This window comes from Montipora foliosa, chromosome 2 (assembly GCF_036669935.1).
Source record: "Montipora foliosa isolate CH-2021 chromosome 2, ASM3666993v2, whole genome shotgun sequence".
In the NCBI taxonomy this organism is placed as follows: Eukaryota; Metazoa; Cnidaria; class Anthozoa; order Scleractinia; family Acroporidae; genus Montipora; species Montipora foliosa.
The window spans coordinates 12,179,396-12,201,895 of NC_090870.1; the positions used below are offsets into that span (position 1 = coordinate 12,179,396).

Here is a 22,500-nt window from a genome sequence, read left to right on the forward strand (position 1 = left end):
AAACCCACTAAAATTACAAACATCCTAAACTTCAAAATTGGGAAGAAAATAGAAGTGGTGATGTGACATATTCATGCATACCCAGTAATGGAATAGAATATAATGTCCCTGCATGAGAGCATTTAAGAAAGCCATCATAGTTTATGGGAAACACAATGATATTTTTTTTGTGATGGGTAGACGCAGTTATGCATCAAAAATTAAAGGGACCAAAAGTAATATGGACCATTTTGGATGGCTATTTGGTTTGCAAAAGCAGAATTCATACAGCGAATAACAATCAAGTTAAACCAAATTTTTTCAGAAAAAGTTATACGAATTTTGTTGCCACTGCATGTTTGCAGACAGAAAATCATGTTCTTGAAATCAAACGCCTGTTGATGCATGCCAATAAAGAAAATTTAACATTAAGGAGCAAGCACACAACACTCTGTGACCTACCAATGTCTTACCAGTGACTAAACGATGTTTCGACTGTCAGTGACAGTAATTTTTGAAGTAGAATGATTCAGAAAACAGATCAACATTCAAGCTGTAGTTCAAAAATTGGTACAACTGGTTCATCTGTTGTGTTCTTGGGCAAGACACTTTGCTCTCATGGTGCCTCCCTCCACCCAGGTGTATAAATGGGTACCGGTGTAATGCTCATTTGGGACATCCACCGAGCCACTACGAATCATTATCTGAAAAATTGTATTCTGGCAGTCTTTCCATTTCTAGAATTTAAGAAACCTGAGCTTCAAGTTCACGAATTGCATTACGGGAGGCGAGTGCTCTCACCACTGCATCATCCCTGCTCTGGCAGGTACAAAACGCAGGTCACAGGTCAAAGGTCATTGTTTTACCAATACAGAAAGTATCCTAAAAAAAGTCTCCGCTTACGAGCCAGAAGGCTCATCAGGCCGGCGCTTATCTCCGGTTTCTGTAGCATGAAGCGACTAGGAGTATTTGTACTCGCCCCTGGATGGGATGCTAGTCCATCGCAGGGTTACCCCCAGCATTACGCCGGTACCCATTTATACACCTGGGTGGAGAGAGGCACCGTGAGAGTAAAGTGTCTTGCCCAAGAACACAACACAATGTCCCCTGCCAGGCCCCGAACCCGGACCACTCGATCCGGAGTCGAGCGCACTAACCATGAGGCCACCGCGCCTCCCACTACAGAAAGTATCCTAGACATTCATAAAAGCTAACCTTAGGCCTAATTAGACCTAAAGAAAAGTTTTTAGGCCTAAGGTTGGCTTTAATTTATGAATGTTTAGGATACTTTCTGTATAGGTCAAACAATGACCTGTGACCTGTGACCTGCATTTTGTACCTGCCAGAGCCTTTTTCACATGGCGGCCATTTTTATGCCCTGGTTAACCACTACACTTATTTCATTAAGATTACTGCGAAAGGTTGATCATAAGACACAAAATTAACTTCTTCGCAAAGTAAGCTTACTTTCGCCTGTAGCAGTAGAGGACCTAGAGATCAATCATGAATGTCTTAGCATTTCTATATCACAAGAAGTCTTAAGTTGTCTTTGCATGATGGAAAATTCTCGCCTACATAAATGCTTTACCATGGCAAAAAACTACAAGGCCAAATCATAGCTTCATTTCGAGACAGAAAACATACTTTTTTCTTGATCTTTTTTATCGACTTTCTCCAGAGCTTGTATTGTCAATCTGTATTGTGGGAAAATCACTATATGAATGCCTACACCAAGTAGTTACCGAAAGGTTGTGTCGAATAGTGGGATGGGACGTGGAGACGGGACGTGGGGATGCGGGGACGTGGGAACATGGGGAGGCGGGGACTTGGGGACGTTGAGACATGGCGACTCAGGGATGCGAGGACGTGGGGACCTGTGGAGTCGGGGACCTGGCGACATATTTTCGAAGTATACAATTTCAGAAATGGGAGAACATCCCCAAGAAAGTTGAATTGCTTATGTTATTTTGCAAAAATGATCAACTGTAGGCTTTCCAAGTACCAGCTAAATACACAACGAAATTTCAAAAATTGGATTCTCGAAAATTCATTTTCGCCACCCATCACTGAGCTCGACTGTGAAACAAAGCAGAAGACTTAATGGTCCATTGCTGACATTGCAGCGTTTGTTGTTATTGTTGTTGTTGTTGCACAAAAACTTGACCCTTATGACTTCTCTGTAACTGAAGTTTAAATACTGTGCCAATGTCCTTGTTGGCGGCATTGTGACTGCATCTTTCCTGGTGCTTATTCAATTTGTTACCCTCGATGAAAAATTCGGGTTGTCGCCTTGATATTGTCGAAAATGTGTTAAGGCTTGACCAAGTTCATAAACTGGCACATATTTGTTTTGCGAAGAAACATTTTATCCAATCGACGTTAACTTGAAATCTGCATGCTTAGCTTTCTACTCGCTCTTTCATCTGAAATGTCACAGTGTCACTTGCTTTTTAACGGCAAAAAAACAATTTAAATCTTTTATCGGAAACAAGAATGGAAAAGTCATCTTATATCAAGCTACCTTGCTCTAGAACTCCTATCGAGGTTTTATCACTCTGCCTTTTAATCATAAGAAAAAACAGGTCAAATATCACATAAGAAGTGTCACAATGAAAATGAATGATATCACATTAATAGGTATAATTATACATTAATGGTAGTTTTAAGCAGTTTCAAGCAAAAAGTTGTCGGAATGTTTTAGGGTAAACGTTCCCCTGATCTCAAAAACAAGCATTATGACATCTTCAGTCAAGTAATGTGACGTGACACAGACAACTACAAGTAAAATGCATAATTAATCAAAGTGCCAATGTCGTTACCCGTGGATATGAAAGTTACCGCAATTGCTTAAAATTGGCAGGCTGAAGTTTTCTTTATGCATTAGTCAGTGTGATATAACAGCTGGATAATTGTGTAACAGCACAGGGGGCTCTCACATGCAACTAGATACCCAAAATAATGCGTAAATGTGAGGTGATCCCCTTTGCTGGAATTCAACCCCGTAAAACAAGTCCACCATTTCTCCAATAGGCATAACATTACTCTTGAACACATCCTCTATAAAGAGCTGTACCATGTGTTCAAATTTCGTTGCACAGATGACAGGGCAATTTTGAATAAGGTCTGATTTTTGTTGCTATGTCATGTTGTTAATGTCATCAGGGTAGGCAACTAGAGCAGATCCATTCAGTATTATAAACACTTTTTGTGCCAGTTACACATTCCTCCAACAAACCTTGTGAATATTTATCACTATATTTGATACTGTTACTACACTTTGAGACAGATGGTCTGAACTATAACTGATCACAGCAAGTGCATATATATTCAGGGCCATGTGTTATCTTATCACGAGAAAAGACTGAATCACTTTTGACATGGAATGTCTAATAGAGTCTGGACCTTGACAAATTTCAGCTTGGTTTAGCCTTGAGCTCTGCATACATGTAGCTTTCCTTAAATGGTTCTATGCTTTTCTGTTTAGTTCTCTGATATGTTCTGGATTGGAAGCTTTACCCTTGTGAAATGTTTGCTTTTCATATTCCGCTGCTGCTTCAATATTTTCAGATCTTTTTTGGTGTTTTGCATTGTTTTTCTTTTCCCTGAACTCTTTATTTTGTCTCTTCCGCTTGATACAATGTAGATTTTCTCAAATACCGGTAAGCTCTTTTTGCCACTGCTTTGTAGAAATTATTACTAGTAGCACGACTTGGTTTCAAACGGCGTGCCATTGTTGCGCCGAACTCAATTCGTAAATTAATTTAATGTATTTTGCATTATTTGCATACTATTAGGCTGGATGGATGGTTTGTTCTGTCTTTTGAATTTGGTGCGACTGTATTAGGTTCTACGTTTGAAACCGCTGCCGTGCCATCGTCGTGCCACTGCCAAGCCAAATTCATTTGAGTTTGGCACGGCAGTAGCACGACGTTTGGAACAGACCTGAGTTGCAGTCTGGGTCTAGACATTCTTACTGCAATATAACATTATTTTCCAAAAGCAAGAAATAATCACTTTCTCAACTCAGACGAGCTCGGTTCTTCTTTAAATAATGCACCATACACTTTCTAATTACCTTGTCTTTATGAAACGTTTTCTTATAAGGAATTCTGGAAGGGTTTCTGTCCCGGGAAGCATGACTTGTTTGCATTTGCGAACGCCCTTAGCCCTTACTCTATCGCAGGAAATTGGTACGGATTCCTCATCACTTTCCCTTACATAATCAATGGCCGAGACTTTCGACAGTTTGTCATTATGGTCCGCGACACAAGTACTAGTGTCTGGAAGCATGGGTTGCTTGGCTTCCTCATTGTTTTCATGTCACTGATGTTGTTCGAGCTGGATTCATGTGGCCTTGCTGACTGATAGCTTGCAAAACGTCGCGATAGCTTTGATAAACATTGATATACTTTCATAGCTTCAATGTCACTCTCCAAATGAAAGTCACCTTCCAAATGGAATTTGTTAATCCTCCGTGAGCTTAGGGGATCGACAGAGACTGTCTTCTCACCATGTCCATCGATTCAGGTTGATTCCATTTCGACATGTATTAAAGTCTTGGTGAGTGAAAGGCGGTGTACAATTAATTGCACCAATGTGTACTTGTTCAGAATCTTTTGCTTCACCTTCGAAGGACGCCATTTCTTTAATTCTTCAGTTTCTTGCTTCTAAATGCAGCGGAAGGTGCTCAAACACTTAAGTATAAAAGTCGCAAACAGCAATGGCGGCGCACAACCTAGCAAACAGGAAGTTACAGCTGTCTCAGAGGTGCTCCTGATTGGCCAACTTGACCAAACTTCCGGTTACCTCACCAAACTCGTGGATATATCCGTAAAAACGCAGAAAGTGGAAGTGCTGTGAAATATTCAAGCCTCGATATTCTTGGAGAATTGTAGAATGATCTGAGAAATTGCCATACCAACGTTTCGTTCATGTTGCCTATGTCAAATAACGACTTAATGCAAAAATATGTGTCCCTTCGTTTTCCCTAAATTACTCTACTGTGTAACTTGATAGTAGTATAATGAAAGTCACCTTTTTATGAAGACGAGTAATGAACTATCCCATATATATTTACTACACCTCTGTTTCACATTGTACAAACGAGGAACTTAAAACCAGGGTACAACGCAGTTACGATCAACAGACGAGGATTTTGTGAAATATGATGAAAAGTTAAACAAATGGTAAAAATGCGTCGCCCCGTCCCCACGCCCCCGAGTCCCCAAGTCCCCACGTCCCCACGCCCCCGCGCCCCCGTCCCACTTTTCGACGCAGCCTTACCGAAAGTAGCGAGAGGCTGTCTTCGCAAGATTTCACGGGAAAACGTCGCGTTTGAGGTAACGCAATCCAATATCAGATCGTAACAGATGTTTCTTTCTTTAATGTGTCTTCACACAGAGAGAGTTCCGTTTTTAAACTGTATGGTTACACTAGACTCCAAATAGACTTAATAGCTTAACAGCAAGGCGTTTAGATAGAATGAAACCTCCTCAGGCCGAAACTACAGAAACTACCGGCGCCAAAACCCTGCGGACTGGACCCCCGTTGACTTTTTTTGGGGGTTATCACATACGGGGCAAAATTACTGAATGCTGCATGATTGGCTGAGACGAAGGGCAATTTTTCTAATCACAAGGGCACTTTTGGTAATCAAGAGGGCATGCTTACTTGATCCTGATTGGTTAACAGTTGCTTATCCAGAGCGTATTCCAGATTCTGACTGTGATTTAACTGCTTTTTGTCCACATATAAAATACACTTTAAGCGTATTTCTGTTTGCAGCCACGATTTATTGGATTGAACTTTAACCGAACGAATGAAAGCCTGTTAGATTGATTGTCATTTTTAGTGGCATTGAACGAGCATCCCTGACTAATTTTGCTCCTTTATGTGGTAAACATGTAATCGCAATGTGCCCTCGTGCAATTAAGGACTAATTTCACTTATATTTTCAAAGTTTTCAAATACGCGTGATTACATACACAAAACACGGCGATATAAACTCAGCGCATTTTGCATTCCTTGCCTATCACATTTCCTAAGAACGTTCTAGGGATGTACCACCCGCAGTGGAATCAAAAAAAGACTTTTACCGTAGACGTTTCTGCACAATATTTATGGTGTGAATGCCGGGTCTTCTCTCCTCGTAATCAGATTCTGTTTGTCTGCAACACACGTACTTCACTCACACTGACCGATTTTGGCAATATGGCAAGACTAGGGTTTTTTTTTTTTGCAGTAAAAGAAACTTTTTTTCACCTATTCGCTCGAGTTCCTGTTATAGGATTTCAAGTGTTTGCACGTGTGAATGTGCGCGGATAGGAGAGTAGGCCCACTTGACAAAACGTCTCATATGAAACGAGATCCTAAAGCGCAACGAGGTGAAACATATCGTATAAACTCTTGTTCTTAGGCCATCGTAGCTTGATTAAGAAAATAACACAAACAGCGGTGATAAACATTGTATTCAAACGCATTTTTATAAAACTTGACGTTTCGTATGCTAGTCAACACACATTTTCAAAAGTGATACAATTTTTAAAAACTATATATATATCGTAAACAATAGGGGTCTGGAACCTAGACTGAGAAAAATGATCTGCAGCAGTACGTGTCTAAACATAATGAAAGGTAATAGCTAAAACAGCAATAACTTCTCACTACTAATATTTACATTAAGGGAAGGCTTATTCAAGAGCTAAAGCCTTCCCTTAATGTAAATATTAGTAGTGAGAAGTTATTGCTGTTTTAGCTATTACTTTTCATTATGTTTAGACACGTACTGCTGCAGATCATGTTTCTCAGTCTAGGTTCCAGACCCCTATTGTTTACGATATATATAGAGTTTTTAAAAATTGTAACGGTCACTTTTGAAAATGTGTGTTGACTAGCATACGAAACGTCAAGTTTTATAAAAATGCGTTTGAATACAATGTTTATCACCGCTGTTTGTGTTATTTTCTTAATCGAGGTGAAACATGAAACAAAAACTGCTGGGATTATACACGTGCCATTGAAAAAGATACAAGATCCCCTGACACATCCCGGAAACTCCACCTAAATGAGCACACGCGAAACACACGAGTTGGCGGGTGTCAGATTTGCTAATTAGTATTTGACTTAAAAATTCTCCAGCTACACAAAAAATAAAAGGAAAGAAGAGAAGCATTGCTCGAGGAATGGTAACTTCGCAACTTGAGTCATTGTTTCTTTCCCTACTCACTAAAGCGACTGTCGAACGCACTTCAATAATCCGAGATTGCTACGTGTGTGTATATCAAGAGTTCGTCTGATCGATCATTCTTTAATTATAAGTACTTCGACTTTGAGCTCTGAGATCAGCATTCCAGAGCTGCAGAGCATTGATCAGTGCTTCCAGAGAAACTGATCCTAAATCAATGCGTAAAAGAGCAATACCACAAGGAAAAATGAAAAGTGAGCTGAAAGCAAAGAGGTTTCTCACTTCCCGGTGAACGAAAGGGGACAAAAAAGTAAAAATACATTTATTTACCAAATTACATTGCAATTAAAGTTCATTCTACTCTTCTTTTATGAACTGTTATTGCGCAATTCTTGTCGGTGTATTTTGAAAACGTGTAGAAAATTGAATTTCTTTAGTTGCTTTGACTTAAAGATCCAAAAACTTTCGGTATTAGGAACTCAAACCCTTATTCCTGTCCTCGCTGACTTTTTTCATCCATTATGTCAGCATGTAGTAGTCTTCTTGGGTCAAAGGGATTAAATTTCCTCTCAGATATCGGAACGTTCCAGGTACCATTTTCTACTTAACTCGGCCAGCTCCGTCCTGGTCTCAAGAGCTGACACTTCCACGAATCAACCCATTTGGTGCTCCTCGAATGCCGGGCTAGTCTAATGATGTAGTGAAAAATGTGTCAATTCTCACTTACCTTTCAACGTAGCCCACTGCATGAACGACGATAAAAGCAAAACAAATCACGATTTTGCCCTTCATCTCCTTTGCGTCTTTGTTCTACTTCTTGCGTCCAGAGAGCAGACGTGATATCACAAAGGAAACAAGAGATAATGTCAACTTTTTAAAGGAAGAAGACGTTTGCAAACGATGTGTGAAAAAAGTACTGTAATTCTTCACGCTCCAGCTTTCACTGAAACTGTTATGGTGCTGCGTAGATGATCTCTATTACGACAGCAGTAATTTAACCCCGCAACTTTAATACGCTGTCATTCGTAAATGGGTCATAAAACGTCTTTCGACACCTCGCTGCACACGTTGGCGTACTGTGAGTACTGATATAATACTTTTTACAGAAGATATATACAAAAAGTGTATGACTGGAGGATAATTGGGGGAAACTAAATTCCCACACAAATAATATTTCCCATAAATTCCCATACAAAGAGTATTTTTAGGATTTCCCTTTTTTCAGTTAAAAATTTCATCGTATAGTTTTAGCTCTCCAATTCCGACACTAACTAGCTAACTTCAATATATAGTTCGTGAGCTTTCTGAGTTCATGCGTGTATAAAATTGCCCCCCTCTCAATAGGACGCTTTGTGGTTGGTGATGAATTTCACTTTATTGGCTTACCGTGATGATCTTGGAATATAAATCCTGTTACTCAATGGTCGTTTATCGACCTCTTTGAGCTATTAAGCTCAAAATAGCGATCAGTTTCTTTACATATCTGGTTAGTCTCTGGAGCAACTGCCTCGTTGTGTGACTACCCTGGTTGTATCCTAAAGTTATACACTTGGCAAAAGGCTTATTTTGGTAAACTTCTGGAAAGAGCTGGCGAAGACTGAAGCCCCATTTTCACTTGATCTGATCACACAGAATCACGTCTTAAGAAAATTTCGTGCAACGGAAAGACAGAACACACAATGTGAATACGCAAATACGTGAGTGGGTATTCAATAATCTACAGACCAGGGAAAAAAGATTGTTTACTTGTTACAGGGGCACCCAACGTCAATTTTCGGAAAATATCTGTTCGGAAGACGATTTGAGATCTAGAATTTTCGTAACATTTGTTGTAAAATTTATTGCTTGCCTGCCTGTCCTAGGATTTTCGAAAATTCGTATAATTGCCCATTTTTAACGGATTTTTACCTCAAAAAGGTCACCTAGAATTTTCGGGAGCCTTTTTTCTGGCTAAATTTTTCGAAAAAGTAAGTTTTGATCCCTAAAAATTTCGGACCACTGGACTTTCAGCTAGGAAATCCGAACAGATGTAAAATTTTTAGGGGATAAAAATATGCCTATATCTACAGTTTAAATACTAAAATACGTTAAACAATGCTATGTTTAAGTGGTTTTGAACTATATTCTCGTTGGGTGCCCCTGTTGTTACGTAACCATGTTGTCATTTTGGTCGACAAAAGCAAAAATGGACACGTTACGTATGCGCTCAATAAAGTCAACAAACAAGCAGACGAGTGACTATTTCCAACTTCCTCTTCTCTCGCATAACAGTTCAAAGATCGCCGATGTTTTGGGGAAACAACAGCTGGGTTTCATAGTCATACTTCCTCTGAAACGGAAATGAATACTAGAAACTTGAACTGTATCCAAAATTATACCTAAAGGTCAAAAAAATTAAGTCATCAACGACATCACATCCCCCCAAAACGTTTTCTTCTCGTTTTTTTTTTTTCAAACTGCACAAGTTTGCAATCTTACACAGTATAGCCTGCTTTACAATTATAAATGAGCAGGCAATACACTAAAACATCTTGTCTCCCTTAAACTTCGTGGGGCAATGGAGGGGAAGTTTCATTTGGGTATTTTTCTGTCCAGGGGTCTGTTTTTCGAAAGTCCCGAAAAGTTTTCGGGCTCGAACAACCATTTGTACAAGTTCGACGACTTACATCCTCTCCATTCTTGAGATACAGCGGGAATTGTGACACCCGAAGTTTCGGGACTTTCGAGAAACGGGTCCCAGCATCGTAGTTGTTTCTCCTTGAAGACTACAATAGCCTCTTCACTTTTGCAAATTAGTTGCAGGGCCATTTTACAGATGCAAAGTAAGTTCGCTTTCACACAACTGTATATTCTGAAGGTAAGACCCTAATGTCCAGTCTTACGACGTTTCTTTCTTGTTACTTTGCTGTCAGGATTGCATTGAGTGCGTTCTTGAATCCCGCATCCCGCAACTGGTTTCGTTCCATCCCGTCATCCCGCTGCAATGCGTATTTATCTCGATCTAGCTTGCTCAAACCCTCGTTGCTTCAGCTCACCGTCACATTTCAAATGATTGACAATTTATAGGCCTTTACATAGTTTTTAATAAGTATTTGATGTTGAAGGTCTTTCTATTGAGAGTTTTTTTTTGTACGTCCGACTCTCAGAGTTCTGATGTGAATCACATGTAACTACACTTTTCTTTGTCTTCAGCTTAATTCTGCATCCCCCAAAATAGCCGAGGGAATGAACTACCTTCCTCCATCCTCCACGAGGAAGTTTTTGCAACGAAAACCGCAACAACGTCAACGACAACTTCAAGGTTTCGATTTTTAACCTTCCGTGCCAGTTTACGTTGAGAAATGGTTTTCAAGCCAAGATGAAGAATAGAAGGATTCGCGGTTATACTAGCGTCAAAACGTACATGTAAGTAAGTAAACTTTATTTAAAACACGGAAAATCATCAGTTAAGCTAAAAAAAAGGAAAAAAAACGCTTTACAACTGTTTTACATGATTGCCGTGTGGGAATCCGATAGGTCAGATACTTGCTTGATTGTGCGTTTGAACTGCCCAATAGAGTCAGCATTTCTTAAGTATTGGGGCAAATTGTTCCACAAACAAGCCCCGCTATAACAGAAACTTCGTTTCAAATAATTAGTATTTGGCTTGGGTAGAGTAAGCTTACCTTCTAAGTTTCTCAAGTTATATTCAGCATGTCGTTGACTGAAAAGGCGTTGAAGGTATTCCGGGGCAAGATCGTGAATTGTTTTATACATAATTAGTGCTTTCTGTTTTTTACGTCGAAGAGACAGCTTCTCCCACTTAAGAGTATCGAGGAGGAGGTTGGAGCTCGTATCAAAGGGTAATTTAGTAATTATCCTAGCTGCGCGATTTTGTAATTTTTGCAGCTTATCGCTTGACTGGCCGCTTAAGCAGTCCCAGACAGGACTGCAATAATCAAAATGAGGTAATATTAAAGCGGTATAAATTTGAAGCGCAGTATTAGCTGAGATAAAGTGCCGTATTCGTTTTAAGCCTCCTATAGCTGAGGAAACTTTCCTGCGTATTTCGTCTACATGATTTGACCAAGAAAGCCGATCATCAATGGTAAGACCGAGGGATTTAGTGCGATCTACTCCCTTGATAATTTCGTCATCAATTCGTATATCAACCTTGTCACATTGAGTTTTTAATCTCTGCCTAGATCCAATTATCATTAACTCGGTCTTAGCCACATTTAAACTCAACCTGTTGGCTCTCAGCCAACAGTTCAGGTTACTGAGTTCAGGAGTTAATGCTAGTTTAAGCTCTGTTAAAGTTTTTGCAGTTAGGGTTATATTGGTATCGTCGGCGAACATTCTCGGGGAAGCTTCCCGGAGGCAGTTAGGAAGATCGTTAATATACATTAAAAATAGCAAGGGACCTAATATGCTGCCTTGCGGAACCCCACAAGTAATAGTGCGAGGAGTTGACAGTCTTCCATTAACGTTACATCTTAATTTGGGTCCGATTGCTTAGACCTGTACGATTGAAACCAAGTGATAGTTTCCTGGTCGGCCCCAATGTATGACATCTTGCGTAAAATGATTTCATGGTCGATAGTGTCGAATGCCTTTTTAAGGTCAATGAAAACGACGCCATTCAGGAAGCCATTGTCGATGTTAACAGACCAGCTATTTGTCGCCCCAAGCAAAGCTGTAATGATACTGTATAAGGAACGGAACCCTGACTGGCAACTTGACAGCAGTTTATTATCATTTAGGTAATGGTAAAGTTGGTCATAGACAAGTTTTTCAAGCACTTTCGAGACTACTGGGATAACGGAGATGGGGCGATAATTATTTATGACGGTCTGATTTTGAGCCTTGTTTAAAGATCGGTGTCACCCTAGCCAATTTCCATTCAGTTGGATAGATTCCCGTGAGGATTGATTTCGTAAATACGTTTGTTAGTGAGGGTGCAACAATACTAGCTGCCATTTTTAATAACTTACTAGGGATCTTGTCAAGGCCAGTGGCTTTCTTTTCATCGATTTTTTTCAACAGGTCTAGAACAATGTCGATACTCGGGGGTTTTAGAGAAAACGAATTATCAGAGGGCGACAAGAATGATTCAGCGTCAACTTCTCCAACCGGAATATCACGAGCTAGCATTTTCGCAATGTTAGTGAAGTGCACATTGAAAGCTTCCGCCATATCATCGGCGTTATTTATAGTTCTATTATTAGCTTGGATTTCCAAAATATTGGACGACTTACAACTACTCCGTGAGCTAAGCTCGTTAATAAGATCCCAAGTTTTACGTGTCGAGCGTATGAAACACAGGAATATTGGGGAGTTTAAGGACGGTGCCTACCAATTCAAAGGTTTTATTTCCCTGGTTTATGATTATGCGGGAAATGTAAATCTTTAACAAGTGTTATTGGAATCCAAAGACAAAATTGAGGGTATCCACGCATTTTTCAAAGATAATTCACAAATAATATTTGTAAAAAGCTTTAAAATACAAAGCAATGTATGGCGTTCTTTCTAAAATTGAAGCTTAATTATCTGTCAAAAATGCATGGTTACCCCCACTTTTCTTTTTGTATACCAAGAGTACTTACTAAGGTCTACTTTCGCCGGATACTTTTAAACCGCGCAAAAATACCCCTGTATTAGTAAGCATCACCGATAGGAAATCCGAGTATCTCGAGATGCGCAAATCATATGTGCAATAGGGAGCTTACGAAACGAGGACGACGACGGGTACGAGGACTACATTTAAAAATACGAGTTCGCGTTATTCATATCACTACGAAACTATTTCATGTCGTTTCGCGTTAAAAATGTATAGTAACTATCGAAGAATTAAACTTGTATGAGTGGGTTGGAAGCGTAGAGAGAGAACTGAAAATTCATCGTCTTGTGCTAACGTCCTCCACAGAACCTTGAATTTGGTCATTTCACGTCGTCATTTAGGAGATGACGGCAAAGAAATGTACCAAAATGTAATACGCACGTGCAGAGCGTGCAGAGCCATTGTTTTTGCTCACTAAACCTATTGTTTTGTAGCGTCGTCGTTGCCGTCGGCGTCGTCGTTTCGTAAGCTCTCTAATAACAATAGTAGGCACCGTCCTTAAGCAAAGACGACGGCTACGAAAACGTTAAACGGAAACGACAATGCCACACAGCAAGAATATGATTGGGTAAAAAAGGAGAAATACTCGTGCTGCACGTGCAGAACGAATTTCCGTGCACTTCTTTGCCGTACTCCACAAAACAACAACGTGAAATCACCAAGTTTTAGGTTTTGGCGACAACGTGGGCATATAACAATGAAAAAGACATTTTCTGTTTTTACTTTAAAACCGTTCGTACCCATCCAGTTACAGGATACAAAAATGTGGTTTTATCGATGGAGTTGATAATGTAAATTGGCCACCGTACAGAGATTCTAAAAGCTAACGTTTCGAGAGTTAGCCCTTCGTCAGAGCGATTATACTACTTCCCCACAGACCCAGCACTACAGTTTCTTTAGAAACTACCCCCTTCATTCAGTTACAGGATAGTTCGCCCGTATTGTACAAGGTGAACAAGACGGAATAATCGCGAAATACTTGCGATCGCGCTAAGTTATATTTTGCAGTGACGTCTTCATTGACGTTTTCGTTGCTTAAACTGGACTTTTAAGCTTAAGCAACGTCAACGGTGACGGGGGTGTGGTAGTTCCTCAAAAATGACGCTGGTGGGAACGGCGCTCAATTTAGGGCAGAAAATGAAAAAATATCCTCAAGTAATGACGTTGTCCATAAATCCTCAAATTTGGCTATTTCACGTTGTAGTTTTGCTGACGACAGCAAAGAAATGGACAAAAGTGAAGAACGCACGTGCAGGGCGTGCAAAGCTATTGTTTTTGCCTACTAAATATACAAATTTGTAACGTTCTCGTTGTCGTCGCCGTTGTCGTTGCTTAAGCTCCCTATTATCCATTACGGCGACGTCGACGAAAACCTCAGCTCAAAATATTACTTTGCACTATCGTGAGTCTTTGGCGATGATTCCCGGCAACTCGTTTGTACGAGCGGTTTCAGAGTAAAAAATTAAGAATAAAAGATTCACATGTGTACGCTCAAGTTGTCGTTCAAACCTCAAATTTGGTGATTTCACGTTGTTGTTATGCAGAGAACTACAGCAATAAAATGCGTGCAGCACGTGAGGCACGATTCTTTTTGCCTCTTTTAACCAATTTTATTATATGGCTGTAATAGTACGCGCGCTCTGATTGGCTAATTGTGACTGAATTGTAGGGCATTATTTAGCTCTTATTAACCGAGCAGGAGGTCTGTATGGGAGAATCTTGACCGAGGTCGTGAGTACAGACCGAACGCAGTGAGGTCTGTACACACGACCGAGGTCAAGATTCTCCCATACAGACTGACTAAGCTCGGTTAATAAGATGTTTATTATATGGCAAACAAGAACAATTTAATTCGTTTAATGTAACTGGTTTGTACTAACTGGCATTTTGCTTGCGAACGGCGATGAGTGGCGATGAGCTGAACTTAATTCTGTCAAAGTTTGCTCGCCATCCTCTCTTTTGTCATCATGCTGTTTGGCACTTCCATAAATAAATATTGGTAGAAGAAAATACTCAATATTTTTGCATTTTAGTTTGCATCTTTTCACCACAAAACACTACTGGACTAGATGCCGGTCTAGATGGGAAAATCTAGACCGCGGTCAATATCGATTGCAGCCAATCAAATTCGTGAACTTTGGTAGTTCCCAGTCCTTGTGAGACAGAACCATATAATAATTAGCTCTTATTAACCGAGAAGGAGGTCAGTATGGGAGAATCTTGACCGAGGTCGCGAGTACAGACCGAACGCAGTGAGGTCAAGATTCTCCCACACAGACTGACTAAGCTCGGTTAATAAGATGTTTACTATATGGCAAACAAGAACAATTTAATTCGTTTAATGTAACTGGTTTGTACTAAGTGACATTTTGCTTGCGAACGGCGATGAGCTGAACTTAATTCTGTCAAAGTTTGCTCGTCATCCTCTCTTTTGTCATCATGCTGTTTGGCATTTCCATAAATAAATATTGGTAGAAGAAAATACTCAATATTTTTGCATTTTAGTTTGCATCTTTTCACCGCAAAATATTACTGGTCTAGCTGCCGGTCTAGATGAGAAAATCTAGACCGCGGTCAATATCGATTTCAGCCAATCAAATTCGTGAACTTGGTAGTTCCCAGTCCTTGTGAGACAGAACCATATAATAATCTCCCGTAATGCCCACGGGCCGATTACGGGCTTGCAAAAACAAAGCAAAAGGTAATTAAAAAGCCATATAATAAACTACTTACTAACCGAGCTAGCTCGAGCCGTACTGGGGAATATTGGCCCTCGGTCGTTTTTGTACGGACCTCGCTGCGCTCGGTCCGTACTGCCACGACCTCGGGCCAGTACGACCCTTGCGCTGGGTTAGTGAGAAGTTAATGATTGTTTTGTTCCGTTGTCGTTTCCCGTAGCCGTGGTCATTTCTTAAACTTCCTACTGTTCAATTGTTCCCGCAACGGGAACGAAACTGCCTACAATTTTTAGCTGTGCTCGCTCCGCATGTGCATTTTATGCCGTCGCCAGCAAAACAAAAACGTGAAAAAACCAAATTAAAATCATTTTTTTGGAAAACGTCAGCACATGAAGATAATTCTCTTATAAATGTTCTCCACATGCCCTGTTCATACCAGTGTCATTACCCGCTCTTTCTTGTAACGTTAATTAAGAGGGTTGGAGAAGTCGCAAACTTACAGATTCCATTTCCTGTCATCTCCTAGGTGTCAGGTCGATCCGTCCAAACGAGGGGAACCTCCACCGTAACCATGTACCCATAGATGAAACCACATCATCCATTCACGCAGACGCCGTCGCTCATTCTCAACTGAACTCCGCGACAATGAAATTTTAACGTTGGGGGATATGAAAAACAGATTTAATAATCTGTTTTAGGCCAAGTGACTTGAGCGCCATCTTGGATATGACTTGTTATGACATGCAATAGTTCTAAGTTCCAAGTTCTTCGTTCCCCGATCACTTTCACTCAACGTTGTGTGACCTTTCTGCTCCAAGAAATTCAAATGTAAGATGAAGTATGGTAAACGGTTTAGTGGTTCAATAGCTAGTGGGCCAAGTAGGCCATAAGTGCGACAGAAACTCAAGTCACTTAATACTTGCAGATTCTCTGCATGGTTAATCAAAATAGGCGGCAAAAATTAGCTAGAACAAATGTAAACAAGACAAAAACCTTGAACATGCGACATAAAAATATTCGACAAGCGTACCCCCTTTTCTTTTTCACTTTCTTTCTTCTGCGACAGCCGTCTTTGATGCTTCAGCAAACGTATTTATTTCGCCAACGAAACTTTCAGATGTTGCTCAGTACCCATAGCAAGGCTTTTTCACAGCAACAATTACCGCTGTTGGAGTTTTACGCTTTCGAGGGTGATGACATATTGAATTAAAAAACCCAGAAGATTCCTCCGGAAAACGAAAATTGAAAGAAAAGTTGGCCTGCGAAAATAAAACATGGATGGATTCCTCAAACCTGAAAACCTGACCGCTATATTGTCTTTTCGGGTCTGTCATTTTGCTAAGGAGGACTTCAAGCGGGACCTTAACTGAGGTATCTGAATATTGCAATTGGTCTTGGTAACATTCGCTTCATGCTGAAATTTCAGTCAACCAGTCCACAATATCATTATATTGGAGCGAGGAAACTGAATCCAAGCAATATATAGACGACTTTCACTGTTATGCGCTTTTCCAGGCAGTAAAATAAACAACTTGAAATGCAATTAAATTTTGTTAGCTTTATAAAGACACTACTGAAACGATTTACTCTTACTATTTGATGGAAATGTATAAATCGATCGTTTGTTTTAAAGTTGTACCAGGGATCTCGTAGAAAACCACGGTAGACGCGTTTATTTCACAGCAATGAGCGCAGGATAGCACTGCAAGCTCTCTTTCGCTTCGTAAAACTCCTGCATATAGCTCACATATAAAACCCTGTTTAACGACCACGAGGTAAATCTGTTCTGATTGTGGAGCCAGCCAATATCAATGCAATTTACCCTCTGGATTCAGATTAAAGTCTACAAAGTATCGCTCTCCTCGCGCTGTTTTCCTTGTTTACATCAAGTACATCTAGTTATCCGGAGAAATCCTTGACTATTGCTACGTCATAGACTCGTTTGCATACACAAAAACAAAGATGGCGGATTTAAATTTAAATTTGTCCATTTTTGATGCCTTATTGTTGGCTATTTAAACACATTACGCCCAAATGAGTGGTCAAGTATGATAATACTTTCGATTCAGAGAAACTTTTTCTAGGCCGTACTTTTCCTTTAAGGGCAGTTATGACGTCATATCGGTTACCATGGCAACGCGCCAGGTCCACAAAAAGGCCCTCTAAATTTCATTTTTTTAAAATTATTTGAAAAACTAAGTCGGTGACCTACCGTCTTTATTTCTTTGTTGGAAATCTCCCTAAATTCTTTAGAGTATGACAAAAAGTTATCCAGTAGAATTTAAGATATATCGAAAAAGGGCGTTTTGTGGTTTACAGAAAATTGTACTTGATAACTTTCCCCGAAACTTTTTTATTTGAAGTGCCATCGTGAATGATACATGCATGCAAAAAATCAAGATAGGTCACCGAGCAAAATTTCGAGATAAAGACCGGTGTGTTGCGCGCGCTACTTTTGATACAAATTTTAGAAATTTGATTCATTCAGCTGACGCGTGTTTCTTAGTTATGGCGTGTGTAGGTTACGCGCGCAGCTAAAAACGCTTTCGAGCCTCCTTAAGGTGGCCGAACACAGTTTCCGCGCGCGCACAAGGATTGCAAAACAAATAAACATGGCTTCAATACAGCAATCATTTTATTTGCTCAATGCTTCCGCTATCTGTACTATTTTTCCTCACAATTGAACAAAGTGTTTTGATGGTTCTAGTCTTTTATGAGCAGGTTTTTCTTTGTTATTAATATTTTATATTTTCTTGTGTTCTGGTCACGGTTTAATACCAGTCTATCAACCTTCGTTGATTGACTGACCGGTTTTTTACCAGGACAAATAAAGTTATTATTATTATTTATTATTATTATTTATTATTATTATTTATTATTATTATTATTATTATTAATATTATTATTATTAATATTATTATTATTATTATTTAAAGAACCCAATTAAATGCAGCGCATGCGTAGTAAGCAGCGCATGCGGAAATACGCCGGCATATTTCTCGAGAACCACTAGTTAGAATGTAACGAAATTTGGCACGAAAGTACTTTAGGAAAAAAGCACCTGGAGTGTTGAAAAAAATTTGAACTTTAACAGAGGAAATTTTAGATATTCCAGTGAACGTTCAACAAGGTATTAAAGATCTCTGTCAAATTATTATTAACATAGTGTAAGCTTGTTAGCATCGTTACAAGCTTGTTGCATGCAAATTAATAAGAAAATCAAACGACCAGATTTTCAGCAAATAAACAAATGGATTTTAAAGGCCTGTTTATATTTATTTATGTTACCATGGCAACGGCATATACGTCAGCTTAAGTGTCAAAAAACCGAAGTTCGTGTTGTTAACTTGTTTGCTACCATTTTTGGTGACCAAAGGATCAAGGGTTTTAGAGAAAAAGGTAAATGAAACAAAAATATCAAAAACTGTGTTCAGCCACCTTAAAAGACTTGACGCGATTTCTGTAGAGCCTCTCTCTTGCTCGCCTCGCCCTCAGGTGAGTTTCAAAGAGGCTCTGCTCCCAGGGTGGGCTTAGAAAGGTCATCTGGAAACTTTTTGGCTGAATGAAGAGCACTCTTTGACTTAAGACCTTCGATAAAATGGGTTTCAATAGCCTGGGTTGGAATGCTATGGAATGAAAATACCAAGTCGAGGTTAGCGGAATAATTGTATTTTCATCCTATTCATGGACACGTCGGAACAGAGGATTTAGCAGTATATTTTTGAAGGAGACACTGACGAGATTATTTGATTAAGATTTTTCTGTGCATATGAGAAGCTGTTTTTATGTTTTTTATGTATATGTGTAGAGGATATGAGTGCAATGAACAGCATCTTATTTTGTTACAAATGTGAAATATGCTTATCTTTGACTGTTGTGTGACTGTATTTATTCGTGAAAATTAATGATTTGATTATACTTTTCTTATGAGAGTTGAGCCTTGAAAACGGTTCGTGAATGTCGCTGATAGTTTGATCGCGTTTTTTCCCTTTAAGGACGTTCGCGCCTAAAACGTTCCCACGTACAGATTTTTTTTAAACTTGTCACGCAGAAAGGTAATGATCTACTTTTGCAAAAAAGGCAAAAAAAATGGGGGGTTACCGTGCTCGTTTTCGAGATCATGAGGTGCATTTTTAGAAGATTGCGTTACTTTGTGACGAACTTAGCTTACAACTGTCAGCAATAAAAAAGCTACATGAGTGAAATTTAGATCAGGTAAACGTACTCAGTTCAACATAACTAATATAACTAAATTAACCTTTGCAGCTGATGCCTTTTTCTGAGGTAAATAGACCTTGAAAAACGACACATATTAGTCTAAGAAAGAAAACTTCGGTCGCGCGAGAGCATAAAAGGCCAAATATTTGTAACTTCTCACGTTCAGATTTTTTTTGTTTTTTGTTAAAATGGACAAAATCGAGAAAGGAAGTGATCTATGGAAAGAAAAATGGGGGTCACCGAGCATTCAAGAGAGTAAAATCGCTGCGAAGTTCTCAAAGCGATTGTCTATTCGCACTGTCACGCCATTGCGTGACATTTCCGAGAAGACCTGGGCCCACAACTATCCCATGATGCCACATACTTTCATGTTCTATTCTTGTGGAAAATTTTTGCGCCTTTAGCATCGTGTTTACTGCGTGGTCTACGATGCATGACGTGTGCGTGACATGTGCGAAAAGATGCGCAGTAGCAATGGGCGCGAACGTCCTTAATTTAAATAGTTATTCGTGTGGAGGTTGGTGCCCGATTTCAGAGACAGGCCCTGCCGCGTGAAAATTTCAGTGGCAGTGCCTGGTAGTCGGTGGCCAAACGGTATCGTGCTTCTTTAGTATTGTGGACCATCATCCACAGTCATCAACTATTGCACATCCTTTGACAACGTTAACGTGCCGGAGAATGAATTTATGCTTTTCCTTTTCTCTTAGGGACAGGGGTGGTATCACTTTCTTGTTAAACGATGTTCCTTAAAACGATTTCAACATCAGTCAAACTAAACATCGTTAACAAAGGTTGTGCGTATGTTGGGCAAGCATTACCCGATGTCGGCAAACACGCCTGCTGCAAACGTTGAAGGAAGTGTTCTAGTATTCAACTTTACCCTTGTTCTCGCAAATGATGGTTTGACTCAAACTTGAAACCATGATTTATTTGATTTGACGTTTTTAACCAGCTTTCTTTGCGTTTTACACCTTTAGCAACCTTAACACCCTCTCGTTTCAAAGGACTTTTAGTTTACTTCCAATAGGTAGCTTGGTGATTGGAAGACGGAACATGGATTGTCAACCAATCACAGGCATTAGAATACAAGATTTGTCGTCATTTGAGGACCCAATGACAAATCGACGTGAGGTCATTTCCCTCTCCACTAATCACCATGAGCTCCCTTTCACACCAACATTGAAGTCTTGATCAGAATTCCGCACAAACCTTGCACTACGTTAACAGCACTCACTGTAATGTATCTTTGTACGTTATATCCTATTTTCTTTTAACGATAATTTAAGCATTGTGCAACAACGTAAAATGTATTTACTGTTTTTGAAAGACTCTATTACAAACACATCAATTCAATTTCGTATCTTTGAGTGGATTATGTGGTTCCGTAAGGGAAACTGATGTCAAACGTACCAAGTGAATGTTGAATAAGATTAGCAACTCGAGGCTGACATTTCCAGCTTCGATTGAAATATGGCACTGGCCAATTAGGTTTCGTTCATTCCGAGTTCATTTGTTCATGATATTCATATTCATGCAAGATTTGCGGATGCTCGGTGTTTGTTTTATCCACTAAACTGTTCGTTAGGTAAATGTCACGCGCTCGAAATAAATTACACAGCCTTTATGAAATGTGCGAAAAACTTTATTTTTCCTTGAAACGTTTCTAAACTTGCTACATGTAACATTACAAAATGTTTGTTGGAGTACAAGGTCAGTTTTATAAAACTCTTTGAAAAAACCTCCTTCCATTTCAATTCCTTTTCAAAACTACCTTCACTCGTGCTATAACCTTTCAATAAGATTGGCTAACAAATCATCTCTCAGCATATGAATATGTTAAATGATATTGGAATATAAAGTATTGGAAAAAAAAGTAATGAAATATGACACGATCTGAATCTTCTGGCAATGTTGATCCACTTAGCACACCTGGCAAAAGAGGATAGATATTAGTAATTTGGGGAAGAAAAGCGACGCCAGGCTTGTGGTCTTGAAAAGACCAGAACCAACAGCATCACTTATTTCTCGGAAGTCGGGGCTTCATAGCTTTAGGAGCTTCCAACTTATCACGACAGTGATCACCGCAGTACCAGAATTTATGCCCCATGCCACGTACTACAAACGCCAATATCATAGACGCTAAGATCACCGGGCCAAGAAATATATGAAGAGGTTTATCAACTCGATTAATATTGTAAATTGACTACCGTTGAGGAATTTGAAATTCAAACCTCCCTACGGTGGCCAATGTACCATGTCAACTCAGTTGATAAATCCATTTTTGTGCCTCATTTCCCCAGCAACTAAACCCTTATCCAAGAAATATATGCACCGGTTTTGTATAATCGAATGAAAAGTGCTCTGCTAATTTGGTAGACAGAGAATCCAGTCAAACCATATTGAATTAAAGAGGATCACTTCAAATGAACGGGAAAAAAAAGGGTACCTGGAGAAAAACCTCCCGTAGCAGACTAAAGAACCTACAAACTCAAATCACATATGGCAGCCGCGAGTGCGAGAATCGAAGCCTTGAATTAAATCAAGGACTTTAAAAAGTCATATTAACTAACTTAACTCTTTTTCACGCCGAATTTTCTCTCTTGGATATCATAATTAGTTTCGTTAACTGATAACTCAAAAAGATCGCGAAAAGACCTCGTCGAGGGCGTCATCGGCCTGAACGCCGGCTCAATAGCTACTTACTTTGAATCTAGAGACGGCGAGTATCGAGTCAGTGGTCTGTATTTATTTCCAGAAGCCATAATAACTCGGGCAAATCTAAGAGATACTCCTTTTTAAATAAATTGTTAAAATCATTTCCACGAGATGTAAATCCAAGCTAA

The 22,500-nt window shown here is 39.6% G+C and overlaps 2 protein-coding genes and 1 long non-coding RNA gene across 5 annotated transcripts in view; 1 reads left to right on the forward strand and 2 right to left on the reverse strand.

Annotated features, from left to right (window-relative positions):
- LOC137992456 (alpha-2-macroglobulin-like) overlaps positions 1 to 8,147 on the reverse strand; it is an 88,671-nt gene extending 80,524 nt beyond the window's left edge. Inside the window, 1 exon segment of the mRNA XM_068837802.1 lies at positions 7,890 to 8,147. Coding sequence (XP_068693903.1) covers positions 7,890 to 7,954 — 65 coding nt within the window. The 5' untranslated portion in view covers positions 7,955 to 8,147.
- Positions 8,148 to 8,289: 142 nt separating this feature from the next.
- LOC137992471 (uncharacterized) lies at positions 8,290 to 19,684 on the forward strand. 3 transcript variants are annotated; one of them, XR_011121699.1, is made up of 4 exons: positions 8,290 to 10,019; positions 10,355 to 10,567; positions 11,764 to 11,904; positions 15,966 to 19,684. It is a non-coding gene; the product is annotated as an uncharacterized lncRNA (long non-coding RNA). The 3 variants fall into 3 exon arrangements; XR_011121701.1 differs by having other exon boundaries at positions 8,290 to 8,859; positions 15,966 to 19,683; XR_011121700.1 differs by lacking the exon at positions 11,764 to 11,904 and having other exon boundaries at positions 15,966 to 19,683.
- Positions 19,685 to 21,277: 1,593 nt separating this feature from the next.
- Positions 21,278 to 22,500, reverse strand: part of LOC137992457 (alpha-2-macroglobulin-like) — a 103,742-nt gene continuing 102,519 nt past the window's right edge. The window contains exon 36 of the mRNA XM_068837803.1: positions 21,278 to 21,586. The gene's annotated coding sequence lies outside the window, so the exon portion shown is untranslated. The remainder of the gene's footprint in view (positions 21,587 to 22,500) is intronic.